Below are 23,079 nucleotides of genomic sequence, written 5' to 3'. Positions count from 1 at the left end.
TGTAAGTGAAGCATGTAGCCTGTAATGGGGCTGTTACATCTAAACATGAGAAACTAAGACATCCAATGGGATGTGAAGGGTTGTGGTTAAAGGAAGTGTGTGGGTTGGGGGAGTTTGTTAGTACAATTAAGAGTGCTGGAATTGTTTAGGGGGAAATTGTATTGTACTTATGTTTTAATACCTTGACTATGACATTTTGTATTAACAAGGCCAAGGTTCATTTGTAACCTTGCATGCTCATCCAAGTAAGTGCAGCCTTCTCATTTGTCAAGGTCTGTTCCCGGCTCCAGCCTTTATCTCAAACAAAAAAACCTGCAAAGCATTTCTTTTCAGTGGGTTATTTTGGATTATGTATCTGATGACCAGATTATATGTCTAGCAACCCACATATTTTAATCCTTTAATGTCCAGTTTTCATATTTTTAAGACTCCAGGTAGACAGTGGTGAAAATATTAAGCTGCCATCAAGGAATGTTGTTTCCAACCACGCAAATCTTGACTCTACACAACAATGTCATTTTTAACAGAGAGATGTTCAATGCACTATTCTGTGTTATGCGAGGAACAAAACTATACTTATTCATAAAATGTAATTTTTAGTATTTTGAGAATTAAAATGGTCATTCACTTCAAAAAATCAGAATGAGCAATGTAAAGCATATTTTTTAAAAAGCTAACATTTTAGATAGTTGTGGCATTCTCATAATAACACTTTTTTTCTTATTTTTTTCAGATTTAGGGGGCCCTTTCTTGTACAGGGACCAAGACGACAATGAGAAGACATCCTATTCTGTGGAAACGCCCTATGGCTTTCAGCTGGATCTGGATTTTCTCAAATACGTTGACGACATTCAAAGCGGCCAAACTCTACGAAAGGTTCCTGTCCATCGGAAACCCAAAACGACCAAACTATCCACATCCTCTCTAAGGAGCCCTAGCAGCCAAAACAGTGGGTGGACTTCAACAGAATCCTTAACTTCCACAACCAGTGAAGATGGCAAGGTTGGGCCTCCATTTTTGCCAAGGGTAAGAAGTCAGTCTAGCTCCTCCGAGGTGAGGGAGCTCCTGAGCGTCCATACATCCAACCCTGTCTCTCCAACGCCTATCATAAGTCTCCTTCCACCTCCATCTCCTAAGTCTTTCATAAGGAATCATCGTGTTGAGAAGACATTGCTAGAGACAAGTAAAAGGTTGGAGCAAGAACAGCTTGGTTTGCAGAATCCAAGGGAAGGAAGCAGCAGAGCCAGGTTACCAAGTGGTTCTTCGAAGGTCAATGCTACTCTTTCAACCCCAGGCTCTTCCAGTCTAAATCAGCTATGTACATCAATACCGCAGAATGGAGGTGGAGATGGTCCAATAATACTTAGCCCATCCTTCGCAGGTCAAGTAAGGACTAGTCCTTTAAATTCGGGTAGAAGTACCCCGGCAACCAACATCAGCCCTGCGCATTTGCAATATGTCCGTGAGCAGATGGCTGCCGCCCTGAGGCAACTCAAAGAATTAGAAGAACAGGTGAAGACCATCCCAATTTTACAAATGAAAATTTCCACGCTGAAGAAGCAGAAAGACAAGCTTCTGTCAGATCTACAGAAGAAGCGTGAGCAAGAGTTAGATGAAACTTCCGACTTTCGACAGCGATCTTACAGCGCAGGCAATATGGTGGAATCTGATGGAGATTCTAAGACCAGCCTGGAGTTTTTTGCTGAATCCGACAGCGAAGTTGAATCAGTGAAAACCAGAACAAGTAAGATTTCGGAGCTAAGGAAATTAACTGAAAAATTGGCGGTGTCAGAAAGGAGTGGCCGCAGCTCTAAACCTGGTAGCGCCAGAGAAATGAGCCCTTCTGCAATGCACAAAAATGAAAAGCTTTGCAAATCTGTTGGTGTAGGAGAGGAGATTGCAATGAACGATGCAGTTTTTTTCTACAGATCTCAGAAACCAAGCCAGGATGCCGCTGTTGGCAATGAAGTAGAAACCAAGCATGCTGAAGTGTGGGTCATGGAGTCTATGCTTGGTCTCGTCCCAGAAACAGAGAAGGAAATCAGTCTTTTGCAGCACACAATTGAACATCAGAGGGGAGTGATTTCTTTGCTTGAAGGGCACCTACGAGAGGCGACTCAAGAGCTTGAAAAGTTAAGAGTGGAGGTTTGTTGTAGAAGGTCAAAAGATCTGGTGGACCAAGAAGTTATGGCCATTCCTTTAATGCAGGATGCATACACGGATGCTGTAGTTGCTGTGTGCCATCAAGCAGTGGGCAACCATTTGGAACTCAGTGACATTGGAGTGCATTGCTTGCCACAGATGGCCAGTGTTGGAGTAAACAGTTATTCAGAATCAGTAGAGGTTGCAGCTGGTCCAGATTCACTGGTTGAATATCAGCACAAAGACACCCAAACTAACTTTAAAACAAGAAATGAAGTGCTCAATAACTCTACTGCATTATCAATAGACACAGTGAGTGAGCAGATAGATGGGTGCCCAACCCAATCAAAATTGGAAAGTATGGCACTGCCCAGAAAGGAACTAAAAGTGGAAGAGAACAAGCAGGACGTTCCGACGCAAGCAGCAAAATGTGAAAAGTCAAGAAAAATTACAATATCAGAAAAAAAGGTTGTAACTTTGAGTTCCTCACTTGGTGTTGCCAAAGATCAATGTTTGATAATCCAAAACTCAAGCAAAGCATTCCACAGTGTCAGCCACAAGGAAGTAGAGGTCAAGGAACTGGAAGATGCTTCTCCTTCGAGTCCTACTGCCAGTAAGATACCCCTTTTTTGCGGCTCATGTTCAAATAATATTGTGCAAACAGTGTATTACCATAGAAGACTTGCATACAACATGTAAGGTGGGTGTGCTCTTTGATCAATGAGAATAATTCAGTTGTGACAAAATATAATAGAATGCATGCTAGTTCCAATTTCTGTTGGTTGCAGCGTGTGCAGATATCCCCAACCTGTTGTTGACAGGTGAGCTTCAGGAAAAATGCTCCTGGTCAGACCCTGAGATCACAGATGCAGTTATAGCTTTTGAGGAAAATTGGCCCCTCGAAGAAGTATAATCTCAGAACATTAATAATGATTGCTGTGGGTCAAGGATTATGACTAGCTGTGGATAAAATTGTAATTAGAACATTGAAATTCCCTAACTTAGAGTCATACAAAAATTTCCGTTACACAAGTTTGCGTAAGTTAAGAATGCATCCTGTTTAAGAGAGATTTTCTGCTGGAGCCAGTCTACATTTGGTATCTCCTAAGACTTTTTTACAGGAGGTGTGCGCTGACTTAATAAAGGTCACATGAGATACCAACAAATGACATTTCACTCAGAATTAATTTCACACAAGTTGCAAAAAGTTCACAAAATATTATGATATACCAAAAAGCAAAGAAAATCAGTTTCACTTCCCTTCCCTAGTCCTGATAAGCCTTTTCCAAAGCAGGCCGAAGATCAGCGGCATGGGTGAAATCAGGTGTACTGGGCATATGCTCCTTGTTCATGAGGAAATGTCATGTGATGTCTGACAGGACTTAGGCAGCTTCATGGCCAAGCGTGCTGCTGTTGTGCCTGCCCTGGTGTGTATTTCCTCGTCATCTTGATGCTCATGCCTCTTTGCAGCTGAGGTCTGTACTTGAAAGTTGCGGTCCTGGTGGTCATGGAACAATGTTGAACACCAGTCCTAAAAGAAGTGTAACCTCAATGATAACATACTTACGTAGAATCAGAGGCACTTTGATTCAACCAGGACCACATGAACGAATAGACTTCCCAGAGAAAGCATGTAAGAACTTTGTAAGCAGCCATAGGGTTGACCAAGTGACATCACATCCTCGGCACAAAACAACATCAAAGCGCTGACCTTTTCTTGTTCAAATACTTCCTATATGTGGCTGAGAAGAGTTAAGGGGTGGCAGGGACTGGGAAACAGAGGGAGTATAAAGGGCTCTTTCAGACCTCTTTGATTTAGTTAGTACTAGCTGATATCATGAGCCCCGCGAAAATAGGCAACTAGGGCAGTGGCAGGGCTAGTAAAAGGGCAAGCAAGCGTGTAGCACTTACTATCTCTCCTAAACTTAATTGTTGTCCATGGAAAATACAGACGAAGGAACTCAGATTAGAACTTTACAATAAAAAGATACTCTTCACTTGCAATCCACTCGCCTTTCCAAGTTTAAGAAGCCTGGTTCTTACCAACAATCATTAGCCTCTCTTTGCCTTCCACCAGCCTCAGGCCAATAAAGTACTGGGCAAAACACAGACGGTGTGGACTCTCAAGCCACAGAACTTGGTATTCCTTTGAGTCCCTGAGTATGAGTGGCTTCGTAATTTCCCTTTGGCCCGAACAGATGTTTTGGTCCACATGAGAATTTTGAGTTGTGAAGTATTATGGCATGCAGTAACACAGAATGTGACACCGGGTACACATCCACCAGCTCAGACCTGGTGGAACATGTTCCTTTTAAAAAGGGTGGAATTTGTCAATTTCATTCAGAAGGTGGTGAGGTAACACCAATTTCCACGCTATTCCCCATTCCAGATGCTGCAATGGTAACAGTAATACCGGGTATGGTATGACTGCACCTTTGTGACTGGGACACTCTTAATCGAGGGCTTAAGTGCAGTAATTACATAGAGCATGGAGGCCTGCCACATCTGCTGTGCATCAGCGAGCTGGCAGGCAGCGCTGTGCCTAATGTGATGAGGGATGCGCGGGCATGGCCCGGTGCCCGCGGATGACTAGGAGCCGGAAACCATGTTTGCAGCTGCAGTGTCCTGCGATCTTTGCACCTGGCACCGCCTTCTCCATTGTTTGGACCTTTGGAAAGAATGTGCAGCACTTCCGCAGATGTGCTTGAGTCACTGAGGGTTGGTGAACTCTTGGTGTGAGCAGAGGTAAAGCCCTTCCCGCTCCCGCCTTTCCTTCTGTGGGAGTCTGGGGGGAAGGCCTTGGCAGGGCATCATATGACGTCCATTTGAGAACCAGATGGCTAAAGAGATTTTTCTGTCATTAGCCAGTGGATCGTGGTAGTGAGAGGTAGATACGGTGCGAAATGAGCAAGAAAAGCATGAGATACAGCTCATTACCCATGCAAAGTGAACTCTTCCCCCCGCCCAGTACCGACACCCCCCCAAGTGAGCTAAGGTATGACATGGGTCAAACTTCCTACCATGGGGTTGGAGCACAATAACTAGCTTAGTGAACACCCTTCTACCTTGGGGCACAGCAACACAAGCTAGCTCAATGAACTACTTTCTGCCATGGGTCGCAAGCTCTGTAACTCACTCAGTGGCGTCATTTCTGTCGTGGTACTGAAACTCACTAATTGTCTGGCAGGGTCATGCTCACAAGCTAGCTCAGTCGCCAACTCTTTGCCACAGTGCCTGAGTTCCCCAGCTAGATCAGGTGACCATTTTTCTGCCATGGGGCTCCATCTATCTAGCTATGCTCCTGACCCCCTTTCGGTAATGGGGCTCGAACTCACTAGCTGTCTCAGTGAGAACCTTTCTGCCACCAGGGTCTCGAAGTCAGTAGCCATGTCAGTGACCACCTTTCTGCAATGATGCTTGAGCTCTTCAGCTTTATCAGTGACCATATTTTTGCCGTGGGGCTCAAGCGCACTAGCTGGGCCTGTAACCCCCTTTTTTGTGATTTCTTTCTAGGGCTCGAGCTCAGTAGAAAGCTTAGTGACCACCTGTCTAGAATGGGGCTCGAGCTCACTAGCTAGCTCAGTGACCATCAATCTGCCATGGAGATAGAGCTCTTTTGAAAGCTCAGTGATTTTTTTTCCTGCCTTTATGCTTGAGCTCACCAGCTAAATCAGTGAGCAGCATTCTGCCATGGGGGTCGATCTCAGTAAGCCCCTTTTTTCAAATGGAGCTCGAGCTTACTAATTGTGACCCCCTTTCTGTCATTGGGCGTGAGGTCACCAGCTAACCCAGTAACCGACTTTCAACTTGAGCTCACTCACTATTAAGTGCCACCATTCTGCCAAGGGATTCAAGCACCCCTCCGTGCTCAGTGACTGCCTTCCTTCTGTGGTACTAGAGCTCACAAGTTAGGTCAGTGAACAGCTTTCCGTTGCGAGGCTCAAGCTCACTAGCTAACTCAGTGACACTCTTCTGCCATGAGGCTCAGGCTCACTAGCTAACTCAGTGACCACTCTCCTGCCATGAAGCTGAAGCCCACTAGCTAACTCAGTGACCACTCTCCTGCCATGAAGCTGAAGCCCACTAGCTAACTCAGTGACCACTCTTCTGCCATAAGGCTCAGGCGCTCTAGCTAACTCAGTGGCCACTCTTCTGCCCTGACGCTAAAGCTCACTAGCTAACTCGGCGACCACTTTACTGCCATTGGGCCCAAGCTCACTAGCTGAGTGACCACTCTTTTGCTATGAGGCTAAGGCTCACCAGCTACCTCAGCGGCCACTCCTCTGCCATGAGGCTCAGGCTCACTAGGTAACTTAGTGGCCACTCTTCTGCCAACGGACTCAAGCTCACTAGCTAACTCAGTGACCACTTTTCTGCCATGACGCTCAAGCTCTCTAGCTAACTCAGTGACCACCCTTCTGCCATAAGGCTCAGGTTCAGTGGCTAACTCAGTGACCACTCTTTTGCCGTGAGGTTCAAGCTCACTAGCGAACTCAGTGGCCACTCTTCTGCAATGAGGGTCAAGCTCACTAGCCAACTCTGTAACTCCCATTGACAATCAATATTCAATAGAGTACACGTGAAATGACATTGATCAATGAATAGGAGTAATGGGTCTCGCCTCTCAGAGGTCTGTGGGATGCCTGCCTCGAGGTGTGAGGGCCTGCCAGGTCCATGATTCGGTGCCAGGGCAGCCAACCTCGCACCACCTTCTAGAAGGAGTGGTGGTTTGTGTGGTGATCCACCGATGCAGATCACAGAGAGGCCACTTTTTGTTGGTCTTTAGGAGTAGATGGTCATCTCCCCAATGGACAATGCTTCCACGCCAGTGGGGATGGAGGGTACAGTCCATTCCGAAACATTAAATCAAACCAGGAACCATCACCTTCTCAGGCCTGAAACCTGTGTATTCATGAAACCCACTACGTTCCATTTATTAGGCTGCTTCAGTGCACTTTGAAGGGAATGATAAGTCCGAAACCATCACCAATACCTTATTAGAATGTGTCAACAATTACATGGCCAAACTGGACATATCATTGAAGGCTACAACTTCGGCTAGCACGTTTAGGTAGCCAATTCCAAGTTTTTCCTTAGCTTTGATGTGTTGATATCTAGACCTAGGGTCAATACAGTAATCGAATTACTGGCAGAGAGTTTGGAAGGCCTTTGTTTCAATAAAGTCATTAACCTTCAGGCATAGAAGAGCGGACAAGCCACAGACCACTGTAGCCACTGACTGCCAGATTTTTGTAGTCGCAAACACTCCAAATCGGAGTTTGCAACTGCAGAAATGCTTTTTACAATGTACTTAACCCATTTTAGGAGTCTGTAACATTTTTGTGACGCCTAAAATGTTTTTTGAAATAGATAAGGAATCGTTCTTTAAAAGCAGTGTATTGTAGGCATCTCTTCTTAAAAGTGCTTAAAGTCAATATGTATCAATAGTTTAGCACTGAAATACATGAAACATCGGTCATAAACTGTAGAAAAGTGACCGATCTGGAAGTTGGGGTACTAACCCATTCACAAAGTGTAAGGTGTCCCCCATAGGAACTCTTCTCCTTTGTGAATGTTTTAAAAAGTTTTTATTGGAACAAACTTTTCAAACATGTAAAAACTTTTTAAAACAAATACAGCCCAGTTTCCTTCAAGAAAAACAGGTTGTATTTAAAAGATAAAGAAAATATTTAAAATGCCAACACAGACACAGGGGGTTATTACAACTTTGGAGGAGGTGTTAATCCGTCCCAAAAGTGACGGATATACCACCAGCCGTATTACGAGTTTCATAGGATATAATGGACTCGTAATACGGCTGATGGTATATCCGTCACTTTACCGTCACTTTTGGGACGGATTACCACTTCCTCCAAAGTTGTAATAACCCCCACAGTCTGTTGTCCCCAGGACCCCACCATCCCACTGATGGCCATCAATCGCAGTGAGTCACAATTTGCAAACTACCTCTTCAATAGAGATGACGTCGGTCGAATTGCAACCCACTGGGATTTAGAATTTTGTGAACCGACCAATTAGTACTCAGGTCAGTTTGCAAATTCTGAACTGGTTGCAAACATACCGGTCACTATTTGCGATCAGTTTTTTGCGACCAGTGTTTTGTACATTTGTCCCTAAATCACAATTATCAAGTGTAACAAGTCTCTGTGTAACGCAGTCATTGACCTTTAGTTGTAGATAGTAAAATTGAGAAAAGAAGTCCTCGAAACTAAGACATATATTACAATAAATCTGTGTGCCTATACTTTGCTCAAAAACCTGTGCTTTAGAGCATGTGGTAGAAGTTTATGCCACACTCAGTAAATCTTGGGCATAATGTGAGTGACGGGCTCATGTTTCTGTGTCTTTCTCATTGTCACATATACTCAGGTGTAGAGTACGACAGGCCTATCCGTTAATGCCCCGGTCACTATTCCTCAGCCTTAGCACCTGTTCCATACTCATGTATTGGTACCACAGTAAGTAGCCCATGTGTCAAGGAAGTTACTAAATCACAGCTACATGGACTGTAACAGGTCCATTGTAGTCGCAGAACCTCAGGCACTGAATCAGTCATATATCGAATAGTCTTGAATCACCAGGGTAGGAAGTGCAACATTTCCACACATACTGAAACTCAAGCTTAGCACTTAACGTGCCCATTTGTCAAAGTCACACAAACTGAAACTTGAGCACAGAGTGTGACAGTTCCTTGTGGATATGGGACAATGCACTCACTTCTCCCCTTCCACTAAGGCCTGCTTGCACACCATATAGCTGTCTAAGGATTGAGAGTTGAGTAGCTTAAACTTCAAGTTAGTTTCTCATGTTGCATGTGTTCGTATATTAAGTAGTACATTTGATCATGCAATATGGCTACTGATTAATGTTATCTCATAAAAGATGTTTAAAATATTCCACTAAAGTAACTATTCTTCACAAAAATATGAAATACAAAAGGCTTTAACAACGGCTACTTCTATTCAGAATTTGCAAATTTGAGGGGATTTAAAGGAGTTAAACTTGGACTACTACGATGGTGCAATAGCGCTTCGGTAAAGGTCTTCTTCTACTTCTGCACCACGTGGTCCAGTTGATGGTCAATCAGATTCATCCAATGGTCATCATAGACGTGGCCAGTTGTGAACAAACTTAAAAGTCATGGTGCACAACCTTGGAAAGGCTTACACGAGCCCCATTACTAACAGCCTTTGGGTCTAGCACCTACTACTGAAACTCCAAGAGAAAACCCTTCGGTCCTCTGCTAGCACCAGTTCAGGAACTTAAAGGTGGCCCACTTGAAGAAATAATCAAGTTGCAATAACTTGATTGCGATTAAAGCTTGACAATAGCATCTGCTGATCTGAATGGACTTTAATAGTGTTACATAAACTCTTCGATTTGTTTCTTCCAGGTGCCCTGAAATCCATTATGAAGAGAAAAGACGGCTCGTCCAAAAGTGGATCCAGCACAGGGAAGAAAAGCCTACAGTTTGTGGGAGTTTTAAATGGAGAGTATGTTCTTTTGTTTTTAATTGGCATCATGTTTGAACATGGGGCTAGTGGGGCAGTATCTGTAGGAGTGTAAAAACATGGTCACAACCAATGCTTAGCATGGTGGGAGGAGTTTGGAAAGGATAGGTGAGACCCTAGATGTAAACAAGATGTCTTCAGATAGATGGAAGTGTGATATAAAAGCATTAGAAGGATCGTGACACCCAACACCTAAAAAAGAGTTCCGCGCATAGAAAGAAAATGGATTGAGAGGGTACACAGAAGATGGTGAAAACTAGTACCTAAATCAGGCTTCTTCTCATAGAAGGGAGTGGGATTTTGAGGAATTGAAGAGATGGTGTCATCCCACATATAAACAATGCTTCTTGAAAGGGAGTATTATAGAGTAGGTGTCATTGGGAGGATGGTGCCTCACCACATCTAAAGCAGACGTCTTCACATAGAAGGAAGAATAAAAGAAAAGGCAACAGAAGTATAGTGACACCTAACATCTAGCTGAACAAGTCTTCTGCACACATAAGAAAGTCTAATTGAGACAAGACTTCTGCACAAATAGATATCGACAAAAAATATACATTGCAAGTTTAATAAGACTTTTGGGGTATTTATGGTGTTGCTCGCCCTTTTGGAGCCACCAATGCACTCTACTTAGTGGGCTAAAAAGATGCATTTTTGAAGCAGGTATGAGACGTCCTCCAGTGAAGACTCCAGCGACAACGAGGACGAGGAGGATGATAGCTCTTCCGACAAGGTCTGTGGAGACAGCTCCGACAGCGACGTCCTGAACTACATTGACACGTCCGAGGAAGAGCTGAATGTGAACATGGACGACACAGACAGTGACACAGAACCTACAGCACCGGGGAAAGAAAAGAAAAAGAAAACCGAAAGACATGCCAAGAAGGAAGAGAGGGCATTGCTTGGCCCCGGGGAGGTGAAATCGAAGTGAGTGCACAACACACCATCTCTACTCAGTATGGGGTTGCACTTTGTTTTGGCATGATTTTTACATAATAGGGATATAATAGTGTTGAGCATTTATGTATATGTTCATACTTGTTTTATTTGTTTTATTAATAGGACATTTTACAACAGTCCAATATGAAATCAAATCAAATCAGGGATTATAAAGCACAACTACGCAGTAAGGGTCTAAAGGCACTAAGGGTGGGATTGCCCTTTGAGCTTCAGTTGAAGAGCCAGGCCTTAAGGTCCTTCCTGAATTGAGGAAGCGGTGGTGACTGCCCGAGGTGCAGGGGCAGGGTGTTCCAGCTCTTTGCTGCGAGGTATGCGAAGGCCCTTCCACCAGCCGAGGCCTTCCGTATGCTGGGTACAGTGGCTAGTGCTAGTTGGACAGAGCAAGGTGGGGGATTGACTTTATCAACACTTTGCAGCTCTCAAAAACCTGGGCCTTCAGAACATTTTATGCACCACTGGTTAATGCAGGAGAGTCCTCTGCAGAGGCGTGCCTATAAAGAGTGCAGCAGGTGAAGCAACATCAAAGCAGGGTGGTGTGAGGTGCTCAGTGCACCAACAATTTGGCAGCCTTCTACTAACCAACTGGAGTGATGGGTGGTCATTTTCCTTTCGTGACCCCCTTGTTACGTCATTGGCTACCTCATCTCACTAGGATTGGCTACCATGAATTTTGAAGGTTCTGCAAAAGCATTCTGTAGGATGCATCTCGTAAGTCAACTGCAGCAGAAAAAATTATGCCGATTGGGGCTTATGTGTCAAACATAAACCATATAGAAAAGTCAAAGCAGAAGTAAACACCAGCCTCTCATTGAAAAGTATATAACCACCACTCTAAAACCAAACTGTGATGTCTCTAGGGGCCAACCAATAATTGTTTACTCTAGGGTGGCAATTTAAATTACTCTTCAGAGGATGAATGATTATAGATTCGACTGAGATGAAAAACTGTAAACTTGATAGTATGTCATTAGCAGATACAATAGTCCACGGTGCTCTCTTATCAGCACAAAGTAACTTTTCAGAATCCACTCTTGCTGTTAAGAAGACTGGTTTTATTTTAAGCTCTTACAGAATAAAGATGTGCTTTGGTACAAGTTGTTTTTCCAATGGCTACCAGTTGGCCGATGAACCCATGATTGCATCCATCAACTCATTTCTCATTTGTGTGTCGATAAACAGAACTGAGCTTAGGTGGGTCACCCGCCTCTTACCCACCATGGCACTCTTCCTCTTCTCTCTGGATATCCAGTCTAGTTGGCATGTCAAGGTGTGAATGGTACATGAACTGCAACCATGTCACTGGAGAACTCCAGCATAGCAAATGAGAAGGTGGTGAAATGGCTGTATGAGGCTGGGGTTGAGGTCATGTGTTGCCCCAGAGTCCTTACTCTTTTGCCAGCAGAATACTACTCTTAAAAAGAATGTATTGTCTGGACTGCATGCCCACATTTCCCATTTCACATGGAATCATCTGCTAATTGTGCATTTTTGCCAGAGCAGCTCATGAGCAGAGGTACTATCTGTTTTTAATGTCCTGCAACATCCTGCCAGAGAAGCCTTCCGTCTACCACGCCTTGCGATACCTTTAAGTGTTGTGATGCTCTCAAAGCCATCACAGGTATTGTGACTTTGTGTGACTTACAAACTGAATTTATAAGAATGTCCTTGGTCTTGAACGGAATGACCTCCCTCCGAGAGGCACAGGGGCTGCGAGAGTCTGCGCGATGTGGACTATGAAATTGTTGTTAATGGTTCATGACAACCAGATGCCCTCTCTGAGTCTAGGATACAGAGGCTCCATGTTATGATGTTGTTTCACACTGTCATATGTGTGAAAGAAGGCCCTGTGTGCCTCCTATGTGTAACATCCTGTGATAAGGAGGCATGTATTAATTACTATGGTGATATTAAGCCACATTTAGTGACTGTACATTGAAATTCTGTAATAATCATAACCTTCAGAGCAATATTATGTGTATTGTAATATTATACATTCAGGACCTATATATGCAATTTGTGACATTTAAGTGCTGCACGGTGACACTGTGACATATATTGAGATATTACCACACGCCAGCCCAGTACTGCGAATGATGCCTTTGAGCCCATCTATTGTGATAGTGTTGCATTCTCAGACCCTGCATTGTAATATTGGTCCATTCAGACCTTCTATTGTGATTTTATGACTTTCAGGTTCTTAATTGTTGCATTGATACATTCAGGGCCTGATTTGGGATATTTTCTAATATTCATATTCTGTATTGTGACACTCTTTGACATACAAATCCCATGTGTGGGTGTTATGTACAGGTAGACAAAACTGTGGAGATTGCGTTATGTTCTGAGTGAGTGCAGCTGATGTCACACTGCCCTGCCCTTTTATAGTTATGAGCATCACACAAATGAATTGTAATCACCCAGACTGAGGTTAAAGTAATGGGCAAGACCAGCAGGCACCCTCCTCCAGTGAACTGTCAGTACCCTGTCTTGCCATTTGAGTCCTGGGATGCAGGTGTGAGGGACCATCCAGATGCATCAGGACTTGTTCCCTGACAGCAGCTCATAGGCCAAGTGCAGATAAAAAACCAACTCTTAATTCAAAACCGAAGTACCAAAACTAACTCACCGGGGTTCCGAGAGGCAAAACTTTCCCTGTATGAATCTTACCACTGTACCCAAACACCGAACACAAGCATAAGGGCATTTCATGCTCCTTTACCTCTCAGAGCATATCTTCAAAGGCCCCGTAGTTTATCTGAAATAGATTGCCAATATTCCCACTTCTTCTCTTGTGTTTGAGGGCCCTTCCTGCCATTTCACCCTACATTAAAGTCTGCCACCCTGTTTCTTTTGGTTGCTATGATAGGAGTGTTTTTAATTCCTGCTTATGAAAAGTATGTCTTACTCCTTTTTTATGACAGCCATGCAGCCTTTTCTCCATTTTGAGAAACATCTTCTCCCCAAACCTAACAGTGATGCCTGTTTATGTCATTCATGCTGTCTTTTGTCATGTTTTCCCAGCCATAGTCTGTCTTCTGCATGTTTAAGGGCTGGGCTCCTTCTTCTCCTTGCTTTTGACATCAATGCTCTCCATTTTCACTCCTTCAGCATCTATGCCTCGGCGTTTCTATGTTCATAGTGGAAGTGCTAGCTTTTCCTCTTAATTAGACCGACTATGCTGCCCTGTCCCTTTTGACGGCCGTACTGGCTGCTCTCTCTGTTTATGATGCCCACGCTCTCCTTTTTCCCAGTGTACGACAGCTCCGATGCAGTTTCTTTCAGTTTGCGATGGCCATGCCCATTCTGGGAATTGTTACTGACAACTCTGCTGCCTTGTCCCCGAGTTTGAAGGTCATGCCCTTGTCTTTCTTTGTCAACCACAGCCACACGTGGTCTTCTCCATATCTGAGGACCACAGCCCTGCTGCTACTTGATAATGACCAATTATGCTGCTGCATAATTATGCATTTGCCGCATAATTCATCTTCTGCATAATATACAGATTTAAACAAAAAAATGTTTCTGTCTCAAATGCTTCAGAAGTTACTAAAAACACAGCAACATCTGTTGCTGCGTAGTGAAGCCCTTTACAACGTTTGACTGGTCCCCTTTCTGTTGCTTATTGCTATATTTAGGTGTTACACGGGTACTAATGAGGTGCAACCAATGCCCAGACAGTGTTACCACGCGTAAACACGATAAAATAATGAAGCAATACTATCACAAAATGTGCCGCATTACGCCACATAATTTGCCTTTCTTGTTAAATAATGTAATTAATCCTGTTGCATAATTTGCCCCCCCTGCCGCATAATTCCAGTGACCCTGGTAATGACAGCCATGTTGCCCGTTTGCGTTTGTGCATGAGTAACAGGAATACAAGTGACAATGAACAATCTGTTTTGGTCATTCTGTTTCCGCAGGTTTGAACTGAGTCTAAAGATGAAAGAAGCTTGCTTGATTGTTAAGAAGCACCTCAGCGACCCCAGCGCCATGAAAACCAAGGAAGCTGTAAGTAGAAATAAATAATTTACAGCATGAAAAAGATTTTCTACCACGTTTCTGAGACGCCTAGCGGTTCTTGGTGGATCCAGGGCGTTTGCATTATTTAGATTGTCGTGAAAGCTCTGATTTTCAGGTGCAAGTTCTGGTGTATAGAAAAACGTCGTGCCATTCACAGAGTTTTTGGTGATGCAAGGTCGAGAGAAATAAACTGAACTCCACACAGCCAATGATTAATTATTTCTTTTTAGATGGAGAGGCTGTATTCCGCCTTCCTTTTAAGAATACACAGTCTTAACGATTCCTCCTTAGTATTAAATGAAAAAAAAAAACAATTTCACTTTATTACACAAATCTCTCTTGGTTTATCGATGAATATTTATAGTATTATGAACCTTTTCCTCAACCACTGCTGCATGGTGCCTCCATTGAAGGATGTTTCATCTCCAGTTCCTTCATTTTCCAAAGCTTAGACGCCTAGTAATGTAGGTGAATATCTACTGCCACTTAGTGGTACAAGCAAGTCAAACAGCTACTGTTATTAAATATGAAAGGTCTAGTTGAAAATGTAAGTTATCTATTTTTGCGATTGGGAAAGTTGCATTTAAATGTGTGGGTCATCCGCACTCCTAGGTCGCCTGCAATACTTTCAGAATAGGAGATCAAATTTCAAATTAAGGAGTTCGGCTGATTTATTTAGCTTTATACCACTCAGAAGCCTGACATTGACCAAAATTAAGTTTTGTAAGTGCCAGGGCGTGACCTGAGATAGATAATTATTACTTTTTGATAATATCAGAAATCATCGTGTTGCGTAAAGTAATAGTGAACGTAAAGAAACCTTATGTGGTGATGAAGGGTATGCATTTATTTCAGTGCCAATCTGTATACTTTGGACATTTATGAATGTATGCATTTTACTTTGGTGATTCGAAGTACCTAGACACAAAGGATGAAAACGGATGTGCGATTCTGCTTCACTGACCTTACGACTGTCTAATTTGTAAGAAATGAAGTACCAGAGCCCAAGATATTTGACACGGGTCAACTGCAGTTGGAAAAAAGAAACCCACATCGCTTTAAACCGCAGATTCAAGGCCGAATTATTAAAGGCTTCACAAATTATGTTTGCTTAAAAATACACACACTTCTCCACCGAATGGTGGATTCTTGTTGTTTACAAATAAGTGCCAGTGCCGAGCACCGGCAACCACCGGCACAAATTAAGTACAAAATCAAACTACTAAGACTGCCACCAAATCACAGAAACAAGGGGATGAGATGGCCATTTTGACCTACATATTCTGCTTTCTTCTTTCTAAAAACTAAACACGTCATTCAGGGACAGTGTTTACTAGCACCAGCCAAATCCCCTATGGAAGGAGATGCGATTCCTTAAAACATCTCTGTGAAGACGATTATGAACTGAGTGGACAACAGAAACTTCCTCGTACAACTTGAGTTCTTCCTCCGATTTACAAGAATAGTGGACATATGTCGACAAGGCTCAGGATAAAAATAGCTGGGAACATTTAACTTATAACTGGACTTCTTAGGATTCAAAGAGATGCATGAAATCTTAGAGGCTACTGTAACGTGTTTACAGGCACGCAAGACAATTGATTTCCTAAATATGAACATTAGCTGTTGCTGAGCTAATCTGTCTCAAGGGTTCAACTCCTTGCAGGCTGGGCTTATCCGACTCCAAAGGTGGACATGGTTCGATGTCATGTTTGCTAACTGTATCTTGCAATTTACTGCTCCTTTTAACCCCTAGTACTAAACACAGTAAACGGACTAAAATTGTATACAAAACAAAAGCAGGCCTTATGACAAACGTTTGGATATATAATGTTAAATCTAGTTAAACTCTGGTGGCCACCATTCACAAAAGAGATTACAACCACTCAGAGCAAGGTGGGAGGAGCTTGCAAGACATGAGTGAAGTAAGATGGACACTCTCCCAGGCAGCTGCTTTTTATGGTTCTTCTTGATTGTCAGTATTTAAGATGAGAGGTTGGAGAAAGAAGAATGGATGGGTTGGAGAACTATAAGAGGAGGAGGAGACCCTTGCACTTACTGCTTAACAGGAGGTTATGGTCACTGGCAGTGGTGTGTAGTTAGCTGGATGCCTGAGATGCTTATGGTCAGATCCACCTTGATGTAAAAAAAAAAAAATTCTGTATCTAAAATGTTTGTACCCAACGAATTTGTTATCTGAACCTAAGTCATTGGGTTTGGTTTTATTTGTTTTCACACACACTCCAAATTTTGCCTGGTAATTTTCACCTGTGTGATCACTGTAGGTACCAAGGACAGCATTTGGTGTCTTTTTTTTTTGGGATTAAGTTATTTGTATTTTTTTCCTGTGGAACTGGCTCACTATGATTCTGAATACATTACTAGTGCTGGCAACTTAGTAACCAGCATCCTTAAATACACATTTTAAATGTGTTCATAGAAGACCATTGTTTTCCATAGAACTTATTACCCAGGTTAGTAAGGCTTAGTGGGTCGCCCATGTTCTTTATATCAACGTGTGGTCTAGTAATGCTAAAATTAACTGAGAGTGGATTTTGTTCTGCATCATTGATTCAACAGTTCTTAATATTGAGGAAGGAGCCTATATGTACAATTCTACAATCATTTCACTTTGCATAGATGAATGCTGGAAATATTTCAAATTGGAGCATTATTTAGGAATAAAGTAATTTCTTCTTTCCTCAGATCTCGAGTACCCAGACTATTCAGCATGAGTGGTTCAGAGTGTCAAGTCAGAAGACCTCTCTTCCAGACACAGTAGCAAACTACTTGTCGGCATTTGCTGAGGTCTCAACCGCCATACTCAGCTTCGTGGTCAACCTCGCGGATGGAAACGGGAACACTGCTCTTCACTACAGCGTCTCGCACTCCAACTTTCAGATTGTAAAACTTCTCCTGGACACAGGTCAGTCACTAAATCGCGGATGCTGTGAAACGTTATATGAGAAATTCCGTACTCAAATTTTGTGAACTGCCAGTAACGTTGACCATTTTTAGATTTTTTTTTAGAAATGTTGCAATGAAAATGTGACCAAGTTGCCAAGGTTTTCTCAAACTTTACTTGTAAGGGAAGGCCCACCACCACCTCTAGAAAACCTAGTGCATGCAACCATTTAAACACTCATTAGTACAAATCCTGTGGCTGTTTGGTCCATTTATGTGAAAAATGTACAGTACAATGCTAATTTTTTCACATTGTTCTCATTGTGGAACAGTCCCAATAACTCCTGAACTGGCCCTCCCCGAAACTCACTTACAGGAAGTTAGCCTTGTCCTGAAATTCATGCTACATCTGTGTCACCAAGTAGTAGTGGAAAAGTGTTTTTGTTTTTTTGGATGGTGGCAGCAACAGAGTCCGAGGGTGGGAATCATTACAATGGGAGAAGGTGCTGGGAAGACTCATAGAGGATAGGGGTGGCCGAAAAAACATGGAGGGTGAAGGTGTGAGGAAACAACACAGAGGACGAGGGTGGTGGGAAGCAATACTGAGGGCGCAGGTGGTGGAAACAATACTGAGGGGGTGCAACACAGAAGCAACACAAAGGGCTGCATAGAAGCAATGGATGATGGAGGACATGGAGCAGTGGGTGGAGAAGCCCACGGTTAAGAAACTAACGTGGCTCGTGGGGAAAAGAGAGACGCACACGGGTGACAGAGAGCAAGATGGAGTGCAGCTGGGGGAGAGAAGAACAAGATGGAGACAGCTGAAAAATACATGCACTCTCCTGGAATGCTTAACCCAAATGAAAAAAGTAGTGGTTTAAAAGCAAGCAATTCATGTGTCCATGTTCCAGGGGAGGGACAAACACAACATGAAGAAGAAAAGTCTACTCAATTTAACAAATAAAAAACAAGAAATGAGAGTGACAGTAATGCCAACTAATGGTAAGCCATCGGAGGGCTTTAAGTCCACCGTAAGCTGATAATAGGCCTTTTAGCCAACAAAAAGCTTGTGTTTAAGTGAGATTAAAAATCACTAGACTCTTCTGAAGAACACCTCAGTGTACTGTAATTGTGGAGTGAAAAATAGCAGAGGGCTGTGAGTGATTGATTAACATTAGGCCAATCTTTCTAATGCAAAACAATGCACTAAACATGTGGGAGAAAGCAAAACTGAATGTGTGATTAATGTTCGACTGAATGAACTCTAATACAACACTGCCATCATGTGGATATTTAAGTGAACTACATAATGACTTTCAATTAGTTACAAGTTGACCACGCAAGAAGTATTTCAAAAAAGCCTACAGCATATAAATTTCTCGCAAACATTTAAATCACTTTATATATTATATGTCCTCAGTTAGAAACTTTTAGAGATGATGTCTTCAGATGTGCAGGTAAAGTATATGTGATAAAGGAAAGTTTAAGGATAGTTTTCCTTATTTTGGTGAACCAGAACCGGCTGATCAGATGGGGAAATGTATATGTGAGATAACCATGGCAGAGAAAAGCAGCTCACTACATTTTTGTAAACCCAGTGTAGAACGGACAAATTGATACCCTGTGGTAACATACAACTGGGCCTCCAAGGAAATGGAAATAGGTATGGACCACTATTCATTCCAAGGATGTTGTGCCTAGGATTCCTGCTGTTTTTTTTTCAATCAAGTGTCTCAGTGCTGTCATATTTAACATCCACAATCTTGTATATCTTTGCAGAAGTGTGTAATGTGGATAGGCAGAACAAGGCAGGCTACACCGCCATCATGCTTGCGGCTCTCGCTGCAGTGGAAATGGAAGAAGACATGAAGGTTGTGAGGAGACTGTTCAGCATGGGCAATGTCAACGCCAAGGCTAGCCAGGTGAGACTCCTCCTCATCTTAATGATCATCAGTACATTGGAGCTTTCTCAGGGAAAATGAGACCCAAAACTGTGTGACTAACGCATGACAACTGCGAATTCTCCATGACCCAGAGAAGCAAGCCTCGAGAACATACGATGCACTGTCACACCTTATAGCACGCCCATGTACAACATATGAGCGGTACCTGTGTGCTGAAAAGTTATTTCAGTAAAGCAAGATATATGTGGATGTAATAATACTCTAAGGGCCATCCTACGAGTTGGAAGGGATTCCATGAGATGTTCCAGCTTCTCGGAATCTCCAAATAGAATTCCTCCCAACTCAAAAACTGGCCCAAAGTGTTCAGATGCAATAATTGCACCAGTTTGAGTACAAATGAGGGTGTTGGGATAGATTTGAGAAGAAGACGTATATACATTTTACAAATTAAGTACTGCTCATAAGGGACTAGGGACTGTTCTCAGCCTTGAGTAGGAGACCAATTTGGGATGCTACTTACCAACTTCCATTTTATTTTAATTTCAGGCCGGCCAGACGGCATTAATGCTGGCCGTCAGCCATGGACGCCAGGAGATGGTGAAAGGTTTGCTGGCTTGCGGGGCCAATGTCAATATCCAGGATGATGAAGGTTCCACAGCACTAATGTGTGCCAGTGAGCATGGGCGAGTGGAGACAGTAAAAGTGCTCTTAGCGCAACCAGGGTGTGATGTTTCTATCACCGATAACGTAAGTCCTGCAAAGTGATGTCATAGTTACTAGTGTATATCATTATCACAGGCCACGTCAATCCAACAGTTCTTTTGCACAGAAATCCTGTAGTTATCAAGGGTCTTTAGTTAGCAGCTAAAGCCCCTGTGAACTTTGTTACTTAGTGGCTAATAGACCTACAGTGTGGAATGTTGGCAAACCGATTATTGAACGTTTTTATAGGGTTATGAATAGTTCATAGTTGGTTGGGAGACCATATTGGCCAATAAATACAATGTATCTAAAACACCATCCCTTTTTCTCTTGTTGCGATTGATTGCATAGGTACCACATCGTTTAATACAAATATCAAGCATTTACACAAAGTTTGGTTTCTGGTAGAAGGTATTCTACAGTCATTATTCATGTGTGGCCAGCCCACAACTTCTATAATATCCATAGAACTTGATGACAATAGACAAATTGATAATGTCAGTATTATCAAGAAGTGACCATAACTGTAGTTAGCTGCCATAACTTTTTCTTTTGAGATTTTATAAAATGTAAACATTACTAGGGTAAAGTGTTTTTTGCTATGTTACCCTACAATTATTGGCTAAATGGAAAGTTAAAAATTATCTTCAACATTTCTAAAATTTCTGAAACAAAACTGATAGCCCACTCAGAGTGTTTCTAATTTGTCACATAGCGAACGGAGACATACATGGTCCTACATTAACCTTAATTCACCAAATGCCAGGGGAAGCAGAAATGACATCAATCACCCTTTGCTGATGTTAACCCAAGGTGGACTCCTTGGCCCATCTGCACCACCTCAGCTGCCTTCTATTGGCTCTTGCAAAAAGAACAGACGATGGACGGAATGCTGAACAATGCAAACATTCACCCCCAGTCACAAAGATCTGGGTTTAATCCATTGTTTTTTTGCTCGCCACGCCACCCCAGTTTGGACCCAGCCATATGCAAATCAGTCTTGACCCTGTTCCTCGTGGGAACAGTCCTGCCCGAACTGCCAAGCCAGGTCCCCCCTGAACCGGAAACAAGCATCCTAGGACCAGTTTCAGGGTATCACCCTTCATCAGCTAGGCTAGCTTGAATCCAGTGGCGCATTGAGCACGGGACCCACATCTGGGAATACCCTTCCCACTTGGGGTGACAAATGCAAAAAGAACAGATGATGGACGGAGTGCTGAACAATGCAAACATTCACCCTCAGTCCAAAAATCTGGGTTTAATCCATAGTTTTTTTGCTCACCACACCACCCCAGTTTACACCCAGCCATATGCACATCAGTCTTGACCCTGTTCCTCATGGGAACAGTCCTCCCTGGACCTGAAACAAGCATCCTAGGACCGGTTTCAGGGTATCACCCTTCATCAGCTAGGCTTTTGCTTCCATTGGTTCTTAGGCACCGAAGGACAGGCAAATTGGTGTTTTCTCAATGGGCAATGAATACGAAATATTAATGGATGGGAGCAAGTTATTTGCATGTTTCATTCTTTCATTCCTAGGGCCAGTTTTAAAAAAAAAAGATCATCCGCCTCTGCCCTACCCTCAACTTTAATCTTTCTTCCAGAGCTCCCTTAATCTACTCTGGGATCTGGGTTACTGCCAAGTTGTTGACTACGAAAATTCAAAATTAACTGTGGTCTCTTTAACTTACCTCTAATGGACCAGAAAGTTGTTTTTTCAATTGTTTGTTTGAAAAACCTTTCTCGCTTTATACAAATGTTTGTGCTGGGTGTTATTTCTCATTGACCTATCTTTGGAGCAGAGGGACAACAGCTGGGAAATTGGACAGGTAGTCTGATCAAAAATATGTTCAATAAGAGGTGAGGTTCAATGCATTTCAATGATTAAAGCTTCGTTTTCAGATAATTCGTTTTCGGTGATCTTCAAGATTGAAATGTGCCAATTGCCTATTTATATCTTGTAGTCAACATTTTTCAAAGGTATAAAATACAGTTTGCTTTTCTGTAAAACATCAATTTTTTTAATCTTAACCATGTTCTATGCAAATGTAGGCTGTACAGCCCTGGTTTGTCACTGGGGCTTGAACTGTGGTGCCCGAAGTTGCAAACAATGTTCTCTACAAACTTTGTGAAGTTTTTCAAATTTTTGCCATTACTGTTTTAAAAGTTATAGGTGAAATAGGATAGTAAAAAATATATGTTCTGGTGGTGCCCATATAACAAATCCTCGGGAGATGCTTTCATATTAGAAAATAGAACTCTCAAGTCAAACTTGAATGATATAGAGAAGTGAATGGGAGTAGGGAATGGGATGATGCAACTTCTGTCAATTCCAGATGGACTACTTGATGAACAAAATAGGTTTGACTTTAAGTCTTCCTTCTTTCCTAGGACGGCAGCAGTGCCCTCTCCATTGCTTTGGAGGCTGCGCAGCATGACATTGCAGTATTGCTGTATGCACACTCAAATTTCTCAAAGGCACACTCACCAGTAAGTATTTTTCAATGTATTGCACTTTTCAGTATAGATTTTATACATTTTTATGCTGGTTTAAAAAAAAAATCAGTAATGGCTACAGATAAGAAAGTGTTGTTGCTACAAGTACTAAAAGGTTGATAGAACATCCAAAAGATTGAAAGATTAGAGATTTAAAAAAACTAGGAAAAAGTAGGGGATGGAGGAAAAGGCTGTATAGCACAACTAAAGGGGAATATTTTGGGTTCACACACAGAAGCTCCCAGGTCGAAATGCAGATGACAATCATAGTGGCACATTTATGAAAAAGTATTTTTGGGAAATACCAAATGACGATAAGCAGTGGATGGTGTTTTTGAGCACCACCATGGTGAAAAGGTGGGGTTGTACCATATTCAACTGCAGCATCTTCCTAAAATGGATGGACATGTAGACTA

The 23,079-nt window shown here is 42.6% G+C and overlaps 1 protein-coding gene across 2 annotated transcripts in view; it reads left to right on the top strand.

Moving 5' to 3' along the window:
• LOC138268689 (KN motif and ankyrin repeat domain-containing protein 1-like) overlaps positions 1 to 23,079 on the top strand; it is a 110,753-nt gene that overhangs the window by 83,916 nt on the left and 3,758 nt on the right. The window contains exons 4-11 of one of the 2 annotated variants that reach the window (XM_069218595.1): positions 734 to 2,755; positions 9,557 to 9,656; positions 10,338 to 10,601; positions 14,558 to 14,645; positions 17,364 to 17,583; positions 19,341 to 19,483; positions 20,012 to 20,212; positions 22,559 to 22,657. In XM_069218595.1, the coding sequence (XP_069074696.1) occupies positions 734 to 2,755; positions 9,557 to 9,656; positions 10,338 to 10,601; positions 14,558 to 14,645; positions 17,364 to 17,583; positions 19,341 to 19,483; positions 20,012 to 20,212; positions 22,559 to 22,657 (3,137 nt within the window). Of the gene's footprint in view, positions 1 to 733; positions 2,756 to 9,556; positions 9,657 to 10,334; positions 10,602 to 14,557; positions 14,646 to 17,363; positions 17,584 to 19,340; positions 19,484 to 20,011; positions 20,213 to 22,558; positions 22,658 to 23,079 lie in introns of both variants that reach the window. The other variant, XM_069218594.1, reaches the window with a different exon arrangement.

The sequence above is a fragment of the Pleurodeles waltl genome, chromosome 12 (assembly GCF_031143425.1).
Source record: "Pleurodeles waltl isolate 20211129_DDA chromosome 12, aPleWal1.hap1.20221129, whole genome shotgun sequence".
NCBI classification, from domain to species: Eukaryota; Metazoa; Chordata; class Amphibia; order Caudata; family Salamandridae; genus Pleurodeles; species Pleurodeles waltl.
This window is presented reverse-complemented; position numbering and strand designations above follow the sequence as displayed.